Raw genomic sequence first — 18,771 nt, forward strand, 5'->3', positions numbered from 1 at the left:
AGTCTGCTGTCACAGGAACACATTAAGTGAGGAGTCTAGTCTTGAATTGGTGGCATAAACTTGCCTATTCACACACGGAAAACACATGTTACTTGACAAAGCTTGAACAGTTTCACAATAGGCTAATGAAATCCTCTAAACATAGACTGTAACTGCTGCCAGAGCTTAGTTAATATTGACTTGAAAGGGTGTAGATGCTTATGCAGTCACCTTGTGTTTTATATTTGTGATACATCTGGGGTCAACTCATAGAGATTTAAATTCACGTGTAATATGAAAGATGCATTTCTATTTGTCACAAACTTATTCCAATCACAACATATCCACTGTGAGTCAATGTGGAAAAGAAAGTAAACATTTAAAGTAGTAAACAAACACGACAGAAGTTACATAGAAACATGCAAAATCACTCCATCAATTATAGTGGCAGTTCCCCCACTTGAGGCTACATACATTAACAAGGCATTTTTGTCTTTTTGAAATATGATAGAAAAAGAAAGTAAGGAAAGCACCTGGAGTCTCAGTCCCTATTTGAATTCCCTTGTATCTCTCATCTGTCCCATCAACACGTCCCTTCTAATACAACAAAGTAACAAATTGAACTTGAAGCATTTTACTGTCTATAATTCATTCATGAGGGCTCTTCCTATGCACTGAGATGTGACCGCGGTGGGTACAATTAATTGGCTTGTGAGGGCATCCGTCAGACATGAAGAAGCTCTTCGCCATGGCAGCTTTACAACAACTCATATTCTTTGATATACTCGTTAAAGAATAGGTGTTCAATCATTTGCCAGCATATTTCTTTGTGTTTTGTTATTTTGCTGCACAGGTGAAGAATATAAGTACTTACTGTATATAAATATAGAGCTCATTAAGCCAGTACACAGAATCCTGTTTACATTAGATTCAGTGTTCAGTGTGGTACATGAAAAGGGTGACATTATGATCTATTACAGTTTGATCTATTACAGTTTCATGAGAGCTTTAGTTGTCTGGCATAGCATTTGAATTATTAACAGTTGTTATCTCTGTTGCACAAAGAAGTCTTCACAGCCAGTAGGGGGCAATGTTGTAATAGATTTGTTCATTCATGAAGTCATATCCCTACAATGGGATTCATTCAAAATTATTTGGTGATATGCTCAATTGGGATGTACTAATTTAATGGTATCATGTTATCAAACTATGCTGGTGTTTGCCATCAGATCTCCTGTGGGTGTCTTTTTCTATTATTCCTTGTGTGTTTTTTTATGTTTCCCAGTAACTGTTACCAAGGCTCTTGTTGCCTAAATGCAGCAAGATGCAATATACAGTTGCGTATCCCCCTCACCTCATTAACTCCTTCCTGTCATGTAATAATGTATTACTTCTACATTTGATATATTTATTTCATGATAAATGTGATCAGCAGTTGAACTCCAATAGAAAGTATGACCAGTGCTACAACATTGGTGTCACAATTTTTTGTATTTCCATTGCAGTCATGAGCAGTCTAAAATAGCATGAACGCATTTTGAAAATTCAGCTTGTATGCCAGATTATGTTCAGCTTTGAACTACAGCTCGTTTTACAGTCGCTCTCTGCACAGCCTCCTCACTAATTAGCCTATCTCTATGCCTGTACGCGTTTCTCTGTGTGAAACTTGCTAAACAAGCATCGTTTGAAACCATTCATCTCCGCTCTCTCCAGCTGCTGTCATGGCAACCATGTATGACTGGCAGAAAACAGACTGCAGTTTCTGAGCTCCAGTCGAACCTGGACGCTTCAGAGCATGAACACACTCCTATGGGCAGATGAAGAGTTGTGATATTGAGACAGCAGGGCAGCCATGACTGTGAGGTGAGTAACACAGGCCTGAGGGTTAGGTAGCTCACTGCTCACTTTTATGTGACTAACTCTGGATCATAATACTAATCAAAACTATAAATCTGTGTATGTGTGTTTTGTTTTTGGAGTTTGGGAGCGTGTAGTATTGCTCTTTTCTTTATGTTTTTTTCTTGACAGGCACACAATGAAGTATCTGGCTTACCAACCCCTAAGCACTAGAAACAAACATCTGCAGCAGAAATGGGACAAGACTTCATATGAAATACACAGGGGAAAGGTTAGGATAAATATTTGTTTTTTGAAGTGACTAATTACTTTGCTATGACTTTAAATCCCATATTTTGAATGTTTCTCCTCAAGCTTCTATTCCAATCTAAAACAACCCATTTAACCAACTCTTCTTTGGAATAATTCAGTGCTTTAAACAAAGTGTTTATACAAAATGTAATTGCTTTTTTCTCCCAAGGTGATGTCAGCCAAACCAACAATAAACCCAACTCCACCAGAGACCTATGGTCACCTCGTCGACAAACTGAAGACCAAAAAGGTTGCTGTTTTTACACATGTTTTAAAGTCAACTCACATGATGTCCATAGGCTCAAAACAAATGTTTATGTTTTTAAATCATCCAAGATAGAAACTATAAGACATTAATAGCCCAGTAAATATTCTGATGGTTTAACCTCAATTTAGAAAAGAAAAGTGTTTTTTAACCTGAATACTGTTTCTTTTTCCAATACCTCTAAGCTTAAAGAAGAAAGGACAATGAAGATGAAAAACAATATGCTTACGGAAAGAATATCACACATCATGAAGACAACTGGAAGAGTTCACAACAGGAATTATTATGAGCGAAAAAGGTAAGTTAAGATTGGGGAAAAGCTAGCAGTGTAAACATATGTAATGCTTTCAGGCAACAAGTCGTATTGCCAAGAAATAAGGTGGCCTCTGAAACCAAACCCCGGTTGTAAAGCATGTGTTTATTCTACATTGTAGCCTTGGCAAGGAGAAGCGACAGCTGGAGTTGCTCCGCATTACCAATGAGAATCAAATGATACTGCTCCATCTGAGTCAATGCAAGTCCCACTATAATGTGAGGAGCTGGCATGACGACTGGCTCAAAACTCTCAAGGTGATGGATAGCATAGCACGTTACCCACGGGGAAGAACAAATCAAAAGGTTAGATCAAACTAACGTTCATTCATCAAACACAGTCTGTCACTTCTGCACTTCACCTCTTAAACTTTATCATATGATCATTTTGTATAGCATTATAATTGTATTTTATGTGCCAATACCAGGGACAAGAAAAGTGCAGTAATTGTAATAAAGAACAAAAGATCAGCACGGGTGCATCGACAAACAGCCCTTCAAGCAACAAAGCCAAAGGGAAAGCAGAATCTGAGAAAAAAAGAAAAGAAACCATGAAGAAAAAAGGTACAGGAACAGAGATACAGCAGGACATAGCGACTCACCCTGAACCAAATCCATCAAAGAAATCCATCAAAGCAGATACAGCTGAGAATCCTGGTTCCTCTGACAACATTCAAGTTACAACAGTTAAATTCCCTCACACTGCTAAAATTCTCTCTGTCAATGGATCTGAAATACTCAGCACTCTTCAAACACCTAAAACACTTGAGAAGGAGACTTCAAGTCCTGCAGAGGAATAAAATGCCATCTTATACAAACTCATGCTTGGTATATTAATTATTAATTATTTCTGCTTGAAACAGATGTGTATATGATATTTATGTCATCCTATCTTATCTCACATCTAATTGTCAATTATTATTTTTGAATCTACGTATGACTACTGCTCTTTTTTTTTACTGCTGAGTATTGCCCAATGCATGTGAATGTATTGGGCAATACTGTTGTGTTAACAGTATTGCCCAATATAGTGTTAACCTACGATGAGAAAGTCTTATCTACAGAGAAACACGACCTAGAAACTGTATGGTATTCTTAAATTGAGCATTAATTCTGCTTGGTAAATGTTGTATGCCACATACATTTGTTGACATATGTGTGTATGATTGACTGAGATGTATTCTGTACTACTTACCTGTTCCACACCATAAGGGGGTGCTATTGATTTTATATGAGATGAATATGATTGGTGACGTCACACCCCCTATATATATGAATGTTCTGCGCGTGATTTTTTCTCTTGGCCCGCTCCCAATATGATGAAGGCTGGAAGAGCAGTTCCTTTGTTTGCTATATAATAAATATGCCCTAAAGGCTGAAGGAAGAATTCGTCGTCTACCTTTCTAGTGTTGCACTATTGGACTCCTGCTGTGTGTTGGCAATACTCCTGCTAACAACATTCATGAACATCTGTTGTGAATATAATATTCCCAAACATAACATTTTGTAATGTGTTTCTTTAATAAAAACAAATACAATATTAAATAGATAAACAGTATATATTTGTTATATTTATGCTGTTATTTTGACACGTAAACATAGCTGTGTATCTTAAGAGTGAAAGACTAGAGTTCATGTGGAACTGTCTATCCAGTATGAGTTTTCACACGGCACCATTTTGCGGGACACTCGTTGCAGAAAGAAGCCGCGGATTTGATTATTTGATTTTACGCAGCTAGCAAGCTAGTACGTACTGTTTTGTTCTTTTTTATACACTGCGTTCTTCTCTCTTAGAATGACACATTTTTGAAAGTCAGAGCAATAAAAAAAGAAAATCAAAATGAATCTCGACAGACTCCGAAAGCGAGTTCGGCAGTACATTGATCAGGTAACAATTACCATGTATTTCTGAGTTTCTGTGTTGCTAGCTAAATGCTAGCTTGAGAGCAAACCCGGCGTCACTGGTAACGAACATTCAAAGCTGGACTGCCTGGCTAACTTTAGCTATTACCTGGCTAATCACAACACTGTACAGTTGAGTAACTCTTGCCTTTTGTATGTGTGTGTTTGTTTACAGCAACAGTATCAAAGTGCTCTGTTTTGGGCCGACAAGATAGCGTCCCTGTCTCACGGTAAGTGCTGTTAGTGATAATGTGACTGGAAAGCATAGTAGATTCAACCTAGCGATCTGTCTGCTAAAGTTACAGTGCTACTAAGACTAGGTTTATAGAGACATTCCCGCTTTGCTGTCATTGTAACGAGCAGTAAATACATGTTATATTAATGGTGGATAAAACAGTAGCTTGTCAACGGCTGTGATGTTTTGGTGTAGCCTGTCAGTGAGGAAGCAGAGGTGGAAGAAGTACTCATAACTTGTATTTAAGTACAAGTAGAATTACCAGAGTGCAGGAATACTCTGTTACAAGTAAAAGTCCAGTATTGCAAATGTATCTCAAGTAAATGGGCACTAGTAATAGCGTCTAAGTATACCGAAAGTTAAAATAGTCGTTATGCTGATTGACCCATTTTCTAATAACATATATTTTATGTTTTGATTATATTTTTTGATGCATCAATGTGTTTATCACAGCGGGTAAACGTCGAGCTAGTTTTAATGAGTTTGCAAAAATGCAGGGTAGCTTGTGGATTTACTCCAGGTGTAACCAAAGTCTTATTTAAGTTTTGAATATATTACATATCATTAATCCCAGTCTGCAAAGTAACTAACGGTAAAAACATAAATGTAGTATGGTAAAAGTACACAATTTACCTCTGAATTGCAAAGTATTAGTATCTCAAAATGTTACTTAAGTAGTGTACTTGTGTAAATGTACACCACTGTTATAACACTAACGCTTAATAGACACATCATTAATGTTTTGCTTTCATAGTAACGAGCAGTAAATACACTTTATGTTAATGTTGGGGAATACTGTAGCTTGCCCATAGCTGTGAGGTTTAAGTGTAGCCTGTCAGTGGTGACTGTTATCGGAAATGTAATACCCTGCCTCTTTGTACCTCATCCAGAGGATCCCCAGGATATCTACTGGCTAGCTCAGTGCCTTTACTTGACCTCACAGTACCACAGAGCCTCCCATGCCCTCCGATCACGAAAACTTGACAAGGTAATGCGGGTTATGTGTGTGTACTGGGAAGTGAGTGATACGTTTCATGTTAATGACACAAATCAACATATGGAGGATTGTACCCAGGTCAGTCTGAAACAACATTTGTCTTCTCTCACACAGTTGTACGGAGCTTGTCAGTATCTTGCTGCTAGATGCCATGTAAGTTCCTGGAAAATAGATGTTTCAGATCTCCGCCTTCCTTCTATATTGCATTATATAATGCAGAGAGACCTGCTAGATATTTTTCCTTGCTTTATATTAATATCTTAGTGTTTTATTCTAGTATGCTGCCAAAGAGTTCCAGCAGGCCTTGGATATCCTGGACGCAGAGGAGCTAGCTAGTAAGAGGCTGCTGGACAGGAGTGGGAAAGAGGACATTGGGACACCGGAGTCAGCCAAGGATTGGGACATGTCCCCGGCTTCTGTGAGTCTCGTCTGTCACTGAAAGGAAAATGAATTGAGTGCAGTCCAATTAGATTATACATTCTGGTCTTGGCTTTGTCTGTCCGTATCGCATGATCGAATCATAATCTTTTCATCGCCTCTCGTCTTGTTCTAATATGAAGCTGTCATCCTTATTAATGCTATGGAGTTGATGGAGCTTTAGAACTATATAAAGTTGTGAGTTATTATATATACATTTACTAAAGACTCTTTCTATTATCCATATTTTTCCTCTGTAATATTTCAGATCAGCAGCTCCATCTCCCTCCTGCGGGGTAAAATCTATGATGCCATGGACAACCGACCACTGGCCACCTCTAGCTACAAAGAGGCCTTGAAACTGGATGTGTACTGCTTTGAAGCCTTTGACCTTTTAACGTCCCACCACATGTTGACCGCGCAGGAAGGTGAGGCTGATCTGTGGCCGGGATGTGCCAAGACATATTCAATTTCTACCTATATGTGCCATTTGTTCTTACATTGTAAGAACTTTAAAAAAGTCAGTCTATGAAAAATGTGTTATTATTTTTCCAACAGAGAAAGACTTCCTCGACTCACTTCCTCTGAGTCAACAGTGCACGGAGGAAGAGGAGGAGCTGTTACACTTCCTATTTGAGAATAAGTTAAAGAAGGTAGTTTTTTGCATGTGATTTTATATAGCATGTGATGGTTCATTAATTAAAGCAAAGAGCAGATATATATTTTTATTTTTTAAACTAACCTTAAGAAAAGACGGCACACATTAATATTAATTGTAATGCATGTGACCGTTATTCTTTTGTCCAAACCCCATTCATTTATCTCATATCTCCCTTTTTCTTGACCATGCTTTACTTCCTTTTCCAGCTCCTCACGTATAGACCCTGCACACACACGCATAATTATGATCTCGTTCTTCCCATTGCAGTATAACAAGCCCAGTGATTTGGTGGTGCCAGAGATGGTCAATGGTCTTCAGGACAACTTGGATGTAGTGGTGTCTCTTGCTGAGAGGCATTATTATAACTGTGATTTCAAGTTGTGCTACAAACTCACATCAACGTAAGTGTCCTCTGTTTGTTGCTGATCTTTGCATGTTGACTGCAAATAATGCAGTGACTCATAGTCGGTTGCTGTGAAAATGTAGGGCCTACCAATCGCTTATACCAACATCAAATATAATAACGTCACACAATGGGGATAATTCAGCAGCAATGTGCAGCCTTATTCAATGAGCAGCTTTGTAAAGAGTCATAGTGTTGAAACAGTCAAACCAAAGCGGTCTATAAACGATGCCCTTTGAGCGCAGAAAAACATTGTGGAATAAAATAAGGTTAACAATCACTTCATGTAGCTCTGTTTTTGTGTTTCAGGGTGATGGTTAAAGACCCCTTCCATGCCAACTGTTTACCAGTCCACATTGGAACTCTTGTGGAGCTTGGAAAATCGAATGGTAAATATATATCTCTCATTGATTTAGTTTTTGCACCAGCTGTCAGTAGAGGAGTTAATTAAGCTTTTTTTGGGTGTTTTTTTTCCTGCAGAGTTGTTTTACCTCTCACACAAACTTGTAGACTTGTATCCCAACAACCCAGTAAGTGTTGCAGCCACATCACCACACATCTATTTACCCTTTGATTTAATCTCCAATGTTGGATAACCAAATCAAAACCTTCATCAGGTATCCTGGTTTGCTGTTGGGTGCTACTATCTCATGGTCGGCCATAAAAACGAACACGCCCGCCGGTACCTCAGGTATGCAATAAAACACTTAAAAGGAAGTAAATCCTGTTTTAGTCTGCATAGTCAAGTGCAGATTTACATATTGGTTATCGTATGTCTCCTGTAGTAAAGCCACTACGCTGGAGAGGACGTACGGTCCTGCATGGATTGCCTACGGCCATTCCTTTGCAGTGGAGAGTGAGCATGACCAAGCCATGGCGGCCTACTTCACTGCTGCACAGCTGATGAAAGGGTAAGCACATTACGCTTTTATAAATAAGTTTCTTTTTTAGTTTTACTAGGGACTATGTGGGAAACACCTGTCTAGTCAGCCTATATCACATACAGTAAATGAACGTCATGAGAGTGAAGCATATGATGTCATTTGCAAAGTTTTGAGAAGCTGAGTTATTTTTGTCTGATAAAGATCATGCAGACTATTAAGTCAACCTCATCTTGCCACAAATGATATTCTGATTCATTTTTTTCAAACGTCCAACAGTGCAGCCCAGAGCTCAGCAGCAACTCATCTGATCTAAATGTGCTATTAGTCACACATAGCTTTAACAAAAGGTTGCTTCTTCTCAAATGACTTTCACAACAAAACAAAAGTAGGGATGCATCTTATCTTGTTTAATTCCTCCTGCGCTCTCTCTCAGGTGTCACTTACCCATGCTTTACATCGGCCTGGAGTACGGTCTAACCAACAACTCCAAGCTGGCAGAGCGCTTCTTCAGCCAGGCTCTCAGTATCGCTCCGGAGGACCCATTCGTCATACACGAGGTGGCTGTGGTTGCCTTTCAGAATGGAGAGTGAGTCATGCAGCCACAAACACACAATAACGTGTAAGCCTTCAGTTTGACAAAGGTAGCATTATTGGCAACAATGGCAGACCCTTATTGGCTCAGATTATTTAGATCACAAAGGACTTGTGTAACATTGTTCATATAACCTCAGTGGTAATTCACCTTGCATATGATTTTAGCTTGATTTGTCTTGGTTTAGAAATGTGCTTGAAAACGATTTCCATTCACCTGTATTAAATTAGGATGGCAGCAAATATGTTAACGATGGATCCTGTAAATGTTTTTGCTTTTAGGTACTGACACTTTATATCTAGGTTATACACACATTGAAACAAGTCATAATGCACCAGATTTTATTTATACACACACTGATGCCTGTTTTAATTATAAAACAAATCAGATGTGCTATAAGACTGTTTTTCACGTCCGTTTCAGCTGGAAGACAGCAGAGAGGTTGTTTCTCGATGCAATGGAGAAGATCAAAGCCATAGGGAATGAGGTAACTGCTCATACAATTAGAAAATATAAATGACAAGGGCTCGAAAACATTGGTAATTCTACGTAAGAGAAAAATAATACATGCCTTTTTTTTAAATCTAAGGTCACTGTGGACAAATGGGAGCCTCTGTTAAACAACTTGGGTCATGTGTGTCGGAAATTGAAGTAAGTATGGAGCCCCTTTTTAATCTGCAATGTATTTTTCACTAAAGACAACTGCAGGGTGCTTTACACTTTGACGTTTTCATTTCTCTAAATGTAGAACTAGTATGGAGGATCATTTTATCTCGACTGGATGCTCAAAGAAGATTGCAGTGCACATTTTTTCATTCCCTGCCTTATCTTATTGTCCTTTACCTTCCTCCTACAAACTATTTTCAGATACGTTCTATCACAATCATTCAGTGTAGGTAGGACCCTCATTTAAAATTCATGAAAAGACCCTTTACTAAATTATGCATAGGCACCACTCGATGGATAAAAGAGGCTTGCAGAATGTGGGCCACACAAGTGGTTGTTTTGAAAGGTTCGGATAGGTTTTTATAAAGGAGGGTTTCATCCTCACAAAGGGAATGCCTTCTATAGATTGTTGGCGTTTTTACATTTCCATTCCATTTTTAAATCAGATTTAGGGGACCAAGAGTTGTCATACATTTTTTTTCAAAATGACAATAAGTTGAAATGTAAAATGGTAAACTTTTTCAAATTGGGAGCTATCAATATAAAGAAAATCACCCTTCCTTCATTGCCTGCAAATGCTTTTTTGAATAGCCGATGCTTCTACATTTCTTGTCCGTAGATGGCATACAGAACCTGTTAATCATCGTACGGTATATCAGCGGTCTCCGTTGATATTACATCACTAAATGTTGTCATGGAAACGTAATGATTGAGTTTAGACATACTATTTGTTTGAATGTATTTTTTGAAATGTAAGCCAACATTACGATGATCTGTTGAATCCATTGATTCCGACTGTGCATATTGCTTCAATTTTTTGTGCAGAAAATACGACCAGGCGCTTGAGTACCACCGTCAGGCGCTGGTGTTAATCCCTCAGCACGCCTCCACCTACTCTGCCATAGGATACGTGCACAGCCTTATGGGAGACTTCGAGAGCGCTATCGACTACTTTCATACGGTAAAGTGTCTCTTTCTTCAGTCTTTAAGGGTTTTGTTTCTCACTTAAAACCTTCAGCAATGTGTATTTACAACACTGCCTACACAAAGGATGGTTGACAGTTGAGGTTTGATCTAAGAATGCAAGGAGTTACCATAGAAACAAGAACTTATAAAGGAGGCATAGTGGAGTGTCGTTAAAGGTCAATGTTTTGAAAAGCGAGCTTTCTTTTGTAAACGCAAACAAATATAAGATCAGGTTTAATATCAATTAGATAAACATTGCAGATCAAATAAATCCAGAATTGAGACAAATTCTGTGTAAGTTGTTTTTATTATGTCTGTGGGTTGTCCGTCCATCCCATTCTCATTGAGTCGTTATCTAAAGAATATCTGGAGGATTTTCTTCAAATAAATGCAACATGGTTGGTGGAGGAATATCCCTGGGAGAAATGTGACTGTAGTTATAAGATACACAGATATCTTTTTGTACCGAATGCCTAAAATAGTTTTGGTTTCTTTCTGTGCAGGCACTTGGACTGAAAAGAGACGACACTTTCTCTGTGACGATGCTCGGCCACTGTATTGAGATGTACATTGGGGACACAGATGCTTATTTAGGTAGGATAAAGTTTAATTTCAGTATCTTATTCCATGGCTTTTTAAAGGCAATATTTTAGTTTTTGGCAAATATTCAAATAAAAACCTGCAGAAATGTTATGTCTGTAAAATGATGTGTTTTACATTTGTTTCCATGAAGGCACAGATATCAATGATAAGGTGCGAAGCAACTTGAACACTCCAGTGCTGATGAAGATGCTAAATACGTCCGAGTCTGGTGAAAACCTCGCTACTCCAAGATCAGAAGGACCCAGCATCATGTCCTTGGAAACACCACTATCAAATCAGGATAAGATGATGCTGGAGACACCGCTGCGACTCTCTTTAACCCTTGAATGCGACATGTATGAGAGCGACATGATGTTAGAAACATTGTCAGACACCAGCACGTGATCTCATGCTGCCAGGAGGCTGTTTTAACTACAGGTTGTTATAGGTACACATATTCAACCCCAAGGACAACTATGAAATTAATACTTTGGCGCCTGTTCTCCACTGAAGGTTTCTTGTGGATTCCCCCTCTTGTGCTTTAATATGGTGATAAAAACAGATAGAACATCCCTATGTGAACATAATGGGAATGAGTAAAAGTAGCTGAATTGTGAAACAGCACCTGCTGTAGATCATAATACATTTGCTAAAATGCACTTTAAAGGGGGAACAACATGTGCCTTGGTTACAGGGTTGAGTGAAGACTGAAGACACTGGGAACATTTGGCCTTCTGACACTTGATTGAAAAGAGCAAACGCAGCCGCACTCCTCACATCCAATCTGAAAGACTAAATTCACTTATTACTGCCTATGGCAGGACCCTCAATATTGCTTAACCTGTGGATTTTCAAGTTTAATAAAGAGCCAGCGTGAAAAAGATTATCCGTTATTCTTAAAATAAACCATGTGTTTATCTTAATAGATGTGTATCTTTGTTTTGTGTGAAATAGAAGAAGTGGGTGATGTGTATGACTTACAGAAAGCTATGTTATAGCAATCATTTTGGTAAATTAATAATTGTCTACCTATCGTCATATTGACAAAATCTTCATTATGGTCAGAATCGGAAGTACTTTATTTATCCCAAACTGGGAAATGTTTGCGTTGCAGCAGCGAAATACAAAGAGAAGCAAAACAAATACAAATAATTAGAAGTCAAAATAAAAATGAATAAAACAATTTTAAAATGATAGCGTGGGTAACATCTTTAGTGTCTAAACGAGAGTTGCCTCCGCTAACAAGCATATTCTACTACTAAAGGTTTAAATTGTTGATGTTAAGAAACAAGATAATGATTTTTAGCACTCATACATTTCATCATGTAGATGCCAAGGTCCTTATCATGATACCTACCTACATATAACATGTATTAGTTATAGAGTTAAACCAAAGAACAATTGCAAATCAACTGGATTATTAACAAATGTTAAGCAGTGAATCCTTGTCAGATATGAGTTTTATGGAAGAAAAGTTATAAAATGTAAAACAGAGTTCCCCCCTGTAATGCCTACCACTGCAGAGAAACGCATGCACAGAGATAGATGTAGACATCCTCCCTTCATGCTCAGGTTTAGAGGAGGGGTTAGGGTCCCTCACAGCTCCTCTTCATCCCTCCCCTGATATTAACAGGTTAGATACAATGCTTTCCGTTTACCTCCCGGACTTTTTCCAATGGAGAGCTTCTGTAACTTCAGGAGAGATGGGCTGTACTCCCTCTAAGTCGGATGTCATTTACACCCAAGACCAGGTCTGCCGGGACCTGGACACCTGCTCCACGTTTGTCCCCAGCCTGAAGAGCTGCGTGTCCACACCAGAGAGTGCTCGGCTGTGTTTGGAAACCAGCAATGGCAGGCAAACTTTCCTCAGTGGTAAGTTTATAAAACCAATTCCCTTCCCCTTGAACATGTGACAAACATGGCCACCAGGATTTAATGGGGTTTAGGCTACTGAAAAATGTAAACGTCACATATTTCCATTTGTAACGATATTTTGTAAAACGTTCTTTGCTTTCCCTCAGTACCCTGTCGAAGTGTCCAAGGGCGGTCTGTCAGCCTCTCCTCCACCACTGAATGCCTGGTCTCTTCGGGCAGCGTCCCCCCGGGCAGCTCGCTCTGTGCGGATCCGTTCAGCGTGAAACCCCGCAGCCAGTCTCCGAAACTGTACGGTGCCTGCTCCAACCAACATTTACATTGACTCTGGGACATAATGAGTTTTTTTTAAAGACCACAGTGTAGTCCTAAATGTGTGATGTATAAACCTAAAAACATGTATACAGTGATGCAACAGTAACGTACAAAAAAACTGATATCTGGTAGCTATGTTAGTCATTTGAGCTTTTCTAAAATAAATGATTTTTGTATTTAAAAAAGTTTGTATGAGCATAACGTGGTGTCCATGTTTTTGCTTTGGTTGAAATGAACACATATCTCTTCAAAGTACAAATATTTCCATAGGTTATGAACTTTGTAGACAGTGGTGGAAAGAAACAGATGATATGCTTTTACTTCCAGGCTTACTTTATATTAGTATTCCCATATTTTGCAACCTCTATATTGACTTTTTTACGATTCAAAAGGAAACAATGAACTCCTTTATATTTGAATGGTTTTAATTGTTATTGTCTTTATTGAGATTGAAATTTAAGAATAATGTAGCCAATATCAAACTATTATCACACGTAATGATAAGACTTAAAAGCTAACATGTTATACAATAAACGACCCCACCAACCAGGTTTAAAGAAGTGATACTTGCAATAGCTCGTGGTTATAATCCCTCAATATGATAAACATTACTCAGAAATAGTGTATTAGTTCTTATTCAAGCATAGTTCTTATTCAAGCAGACCTATAAATGTATACAAATATTACCCAGTCAACTAAATGCAACTATTGCTCATTTTTGTTTCCCATCCTGGGTGTACGCTATATGTGGTCATCCTAGCAGATATATGGCCACAGTTTCGAACAAAAAAGCTATCTGTCTAAATCTCGCTGCACTCGCGATATAACTACATTCTCGCGAGATTACATCGACTTAACACCGGCAAGAGGGAGATGGAGAGAAATGAGGTCTGAAAAGGACCAAATGACCGTGGGCAAGGAGAAAAGCATCGTGGAGATACAGTTTAGAGACATCCCGAGAGAGCAGGAAAACATTCCTGGAAACCTGAAGCAGAAAGAAGAGAAGAAAGAGGTTTTTACCAAGGTGGGTAGTCGATCGTTTGGGATGTGTCGCATTGTTTACGCTGTGTGGAAAACAGAAATGGAGGGAGGTGGGATCATTTCAGCACCGCGGACAGCGACAGGAGGAGGAAGGTCTATACTCCAAACCTATTTGTTTTAGGACACATGGTGTCTCTTGAAATTTGGTATTACCATTAGAATTAAAAATAAACTTCAGATGGTTAGAATAACACATTGTCTGCTGAGCATGAGTTTGTAATGACTAGCCCATTGATAGGTCAGAGCGTTATTAAAGGATGGTACCCATACCTAAATTTAGGGACTCAAAACATACAGTCTAAAATAATGTTTTATAATAAAGCAGCAGTATGTCTGTGTCCAGTTTTTTAAATGCTGCAACCTACAGGTCGTGATTCGAAGGCTTCCACCAAACCTGTCAAAGGACCAGCTAGAGGAACAGCTCAGTCCGCTCCCATCCTACGACTATTTTGAGTTCTTTCCAGCCGATCAAAGGTAATCATGAGCAAACTTGTGCCTACGCTACCAAATATTGTTGCCATTTCCCTGGACATGATCATTTGAATGACTTCTCCTTCTTTGTCTTTCTCTTTTTCAACAGCCTCTATCCCCACTTGTTCTCCAGAGCATATATTAACTTTAAAATCCCGGAAGATATCCTTCTCTTCAGGGACAGATTTGATGGCTACGTCTTCATTGACAACAAGGGTATTTAGCTTTGTTTGAACTCAGTAACACTTTGGTGGCCATTAAGGGCAGGACATTAAATCCAAACAAAGATGTGTTTGTTTTACAGCAATATCCTAAATGTTATTGATCGTGAGAGGACCTTAGAGCTTTTGTTGCCATAGTTACTATTTGATTACTGGTCTGTTAAATGATGAACTGCCTTTTATTTCAATATTTACCCAGGACAAGAGTACCCTGCAGTGGTGGAGTTTGCCCCCTTTCAGAAAATCTCAAAGAAGAAGCTAAAAAAGAAAGATGCCAAAACCGGGAGCATTGAAGAAGGTAGAAAAATACAAAGCTTGAGCCATCATTAAAATATGCCCATATACAGTGCATTAGACATTATATGCAGCCTTTGATTGTAATATTACTATGGATTTAAGACATACTAAAAAACAATTCTTGAATCTTTGAATATAATATTCTCACTGTTGATCTTACACTCCCTCAGACCCAGAATATAAGCGGTTCTTGGAAAATTACTCCTGTGATGAGGAGAAGTCTATGGCCAACCCTGAGACTTTGCTGGGAGAGATAGAGGCCAAGACCAGAGAGCTCATAGGTACAGTACCACATTTATCAAAATTCTGGTATATATAAGTCAAAAGAAATACTGAGCCTCAGTAAACTTGTCTTCATTTTTACCCCTTTTATTGATTTTAGCCAAACGGACAACCCCACTGTTGGAGTACATAAAAAATAAGAAAATTGAGAAACAGGTAAAAAAAACCATTTAAATTGTAAGTGATGACCTACAAATTGCTTTGTTCTTCTCTAAAATGACACGTGTTCCAACAGAGAATAAGAGAGGAAAAGAGAGAGGAGCGGAGGAGAAGAGAGCTCGAAAAGAAACGGCAAAGGGAGGAGGAGAAGAGAAAGCGACGGGAGGAGGAGAGACGCAAGCGCAAAGAGGCAGAGAAACAGAGGAAACTGTCTGATAAAGACATTAAAATCAAGGTAATGCTTCATCATGCTCATTTTGAGACTTGTTTGTCCTTGTTGTTTGGAGCGTATTGGTTTAGTTATGAAATTGTCCTGTATTATCTGCATATTCAGCTTCTAAAGAAGAGTGACAGGGACGATGACGTTGATTCAGACCGGATGAAGGACAAAAGTGACATTGGGGAGACAGACAGATGCAAATGGGAGAAAGCCGGAGGACAAATGAAGTCAAAGGAACCCAAAGAAAAGTGAGGATTGTTTGGGCATAGTCTGAGATTCCCAGTATAAAAAATGTGTTACCGCTTAATATTCTGGCATATTTCATTTGTTTTGTTGTTGTTGCTAAAACCTTGATTACAACCTCTCTTCTATAGGTCAAATTGTTTTAAATACATAATTGTATCTTTATTTTAAGATAGAAAATCCTCATACACAGCTGTGTTTTGTGACAATTATATAAAGTTATGTTTATGCAATCCCCACTCTGAACACTAGAGGTCAACCTGAGAGTGACAAGGAGCAGAGAGAGCAGCATGGCCGCAGACAGAGAGAAAAGGACCATCGAGGGAAAGATGAAGAGAGGAAACGACAGAGACACCACTATGAGTTTGACAAGTTTATGCGCCGTAAAGATGAGACAAAATGGGGGAAGGGCTACTGCCAAGACAGAGCCAAGAAAGAGGGGCACCATCATGGCTATTCTTACTGCCCTGATGGTGGAGACAAACTGGGAAAGGAGGACAGGGAGGACCTGGGTAACAGGAAGGAACGCCTCCGAAACAAGGTGAGCGAGAAGGTGAGCATGAGAATGGGGGGATGGTAACCACTACTTGTTTTGTGTCATGATGTAAACATGCAACTATGTTTCAAATGTTTGTTGAAATGTGTATTTTGTTTACTTACAGTTAATAATCATCGGCTCAGAAAAATCATGTTTCTTAACTTTCAGTGTATTTGTGTCATATAAAGGTGTCTTTACGGCCTGACATATAGGTGATCCGGATAGAGCACTTATCATAACTAAACCACATTACACTCAGCTTTCTACACTAATCGTATTTCTCAAATGTCATGTAAACAGGAAAGGGCTTTGGTTTGAAAAGTGCAGGGTTTGATTCGTGCCTTCAGTGTTTCTGTGTGGAGTTCTTCCTTTGTTTATACTAGTTTCCTCCAGGTGCTGCAGATTCCCACCACAGAACAAAAACATGCAAATAAGGTGAATGTGAGATCCTAAATTGCTCATAAGGATAATGGCATGTTTGTGTGTGTGTATCCGTGTTTGGCTTATCAAATACAACTATTTATTAGTGTTGATCTTTCAGTGATGGAGGGATACATTTATGATTGTTACATACATGAACAATAAACCATACAGATCAGACCATTAGAATTAAACAAAGGCTTAATTAAGAGTTTATGAATCAGTTCATCTTTATACTACCTCTATGTTCACTTACTTACTTAGGACCATAATGCAGGAGACTTCAGGCTAAAGGATAGAGTCAGTTAGGCAAACAGAACACACACACACACACACACACACACACACACACACACACACACACACACACACACACACACACACACACACACACACACACACACACACACACACACAGGAAATAAAATCAGACATTAAAAGGTGAGAATACTTTCAAAATAAAACCGGAATCAGATTAGCCTAGAGCTAGGTAGGTAAAGATAAATGACTGTATATTCAAAATGTGTGCTGCTTGTCTCTCCCATGTCTCTGCTCTCTTGTCTCTCTGCAGGACCGTCCCGCCATGCAGCTCTATCAGCCGGGCGCGCGCAACAGGAAGCGCATGAGCTCGGCTGGCAAAGGCTACGACTGCATCGCCGTGGGACACTCGCCTGAGTCCGGGACGGAGCACTGTTACGAGGCTGTCACTATGGCAACAGGGATGGAGAAAAGTAAAGATGAACAGTGAGCAGGATGGATGTTGAAAACAAAGTCTAAGATGATGCGGACAGGTTTGACAGGTCATCAATGATCTTTTAAAAGTCCTGAACTGAATTGTGGGAGAAACGCACTTCAAAAACAGACAGTCTTTTAATAATGAACCAGAGCTTCTAATGTTGGTTAAAGTTTCTGTTTTGCTTGAGCACGAACATTGTTAATACACACTACGTATTTTATCTCAGTGTTTAGTCTGTCTATGAATAAAGCATGTGATAAAATACTGCGAACAAAAAATAACAGTTACCTTTATGATAGCACAACAACCATTGTCATACAGTAATACCACTATGTTGAAACATTGTGATAAGAGGCAGCTCACCTGTGATATCCACCATCAATTTCCTGCTGAAGACATTACCTCATCCTCTGCAACTGATCGTGTTACTGAGCCTTTGTAGGCTTATCCGAACCTGGATGTTTTTAATACACTTTTTTTTAAAGATTAAATATAACGTAAGTAAATCTTGCAAATAATGGCTGTAGAAAATTCCACAGATGAAATCCTGTGTTTATTTTTTTTGTGTAAATTGAGCGAATGAGAGGGAAGAAGAGTTATTATTCATGAGAAAAGGACACTGTTTTCCCGCCTTTTCCTAGTTTTTATGTGTCTTAATACATTTGGGCTGTCATATTATACGGTGTTATCGAAAAGGACATTGTTGTTTTCTGAGCTCTAAGCTTTGTACATGACCACCCATGAGCCAAGAAGAACATAATCTCAAAATGTCTATGAAGCATTGGGAATTTAATTATGAACAATTATGACACAGATAAATAAAACAATACATTTTCTATGCGGTGTGCATGGTTTTGTATTCATTCTGTCAAGTAAATGTACATTGAAAAGCCACAAATATTGATAAAGTCATATGTCTGTTTACCAAGCCTGATGTTATTTCTGCA

At 38.8% G+C, this 18,771-nt stretch overlaps 3 protein-coding genes across 10 annotated transcripts; all 3 read left to right on the forward strand.

The window, feature by feature from the left end:
• The first annotated feature begins 1,587 nt into the window (after positions 1 to 1,587).
• On the forward strand, positions 1,588 to 4,262 carry cfap97d2 (CFAP97 domain containing 2). Its single transcript, XM_063887180.1, has 6 exons — positions 1,588 to 1,842; positions 2,008 to 2,107; positions 2,297 to 2,377; positions 2,578 to 2,690; positions 2,827 to 3,010; positions 3,133 to 4,262. Exons 1-6 carry the CDS (start codon positions 1,832 to 1,834, stop codon positions 3,502 to 3,504), a joined length of 861 nt encoding a protein of 286 aa, XP_063743250.1. The 5' UTR covers positions 1,588 to 1,831; the 3' UTR covers positions 3,505 to 4,262.
• A 105-nt stretch (positions 4,263 to 4,367) lies between these two features.
• On the forward strand, positions 4,368 to 11,932 carry cdc16 (cell division cycle 16 homolog (S. cerevisiae)). Its single transcript, XM_063888696.1, has 18 exons — positions 4,368 to 4,592; positions 4,782 to 4,836; positions 5,732 to 5,829; positions 5,953 to 5,991; positions 6,116 to 6,256; positions 6,524 to 6,683; positions 6,814 to 6,908; positions 7,184 to 7,317; positions 7,629 to 7,708; positions 7,800 to 7,849; positions 7,937 to 8,010; positions 8,105 to 8,230; positions 8,637 to 8,789; positions 9,219 to 9,282; positions 9,385 to 9,446; positions 10,287 to 10,422; positions 10,931 to 11,021; positions 11,161 to 11,932. Exons 1-18 carry the CDS (start codon positions 4,545 to 4,547, stop codon positions 11,412 to 11,414), a joined length of 1,860 nt encoding a protein of 619 aa, XP_063744766.1. The 5' UTR covers positions 4,368 to 4,544; the 3' UTR covers positions 11,415 to 11,932.
• A 2,112-nt stretch (positions 11,933 to 14,044) lies between these two features.
• Positions 14,045 to 18,748, forward strand: upf3a (UPF3A regulator of nonsense mediated mRNA decay). Of its 8 annotated transcripts, none has more exons than XM_063887097.1 (11): positions 14,045 to 14,220; positions 14,581 to 14,711; positions 14,818 to 14,924; positions 15,129 to 15,227; positions 15,397 to 15,507; positions 15,609 to 15,664; positions 15,744 to 15,902; positions 16,002 to 16,135; positions 16,383 to 16,683; positions 17,062 to 17,103; positions 17,660 to 18,748. In XM_063887097.1, exons 1-11 carry the CDS (start codon positions 14,080 to 14,082, stop codon positions 17,834 to 17,836), a joined length of 1,458 nt encoding a protein of 485 aa, XP_063743167.1. In that variant the 5' UTR covers positions 14,045 to 14,079; the 3' UTR covers positions 17,837 to 18,748. The 8 variants fall into 8 exon arrangements, with proteins under 8 accessions (XP_063743167.1, XP_063743168.1, XP_063743169.1 ...); XM_063887098.1 differs by having other exon boundaries at positions 16,383 to 16,671; XM_063887099.1 differs by having other exon boundaries at positions 14,605 to 14,711.
• The last annotated feature ends 23 nt before the right edge of the window (positions 18,749 to 18,771 follow it).

The sequence above is a fragment of the Eleginops maclovinus genome, chromosome 7 (genome assembly GCF_036324505.1).
Source record: "Eleginops maclovinus isolate JMC-PN-2008 ecotype Puerto Natales chromosome 7, JC_Emac_rtc_rv5, whole genome shotgun sequence".
NCBI classification, from domain to species: Eukaryota; Metazoa; Chordata; class Actinopteri; order Perciformes; family Eleginopidae; genus Eleginops; species Eleginops maclovinus.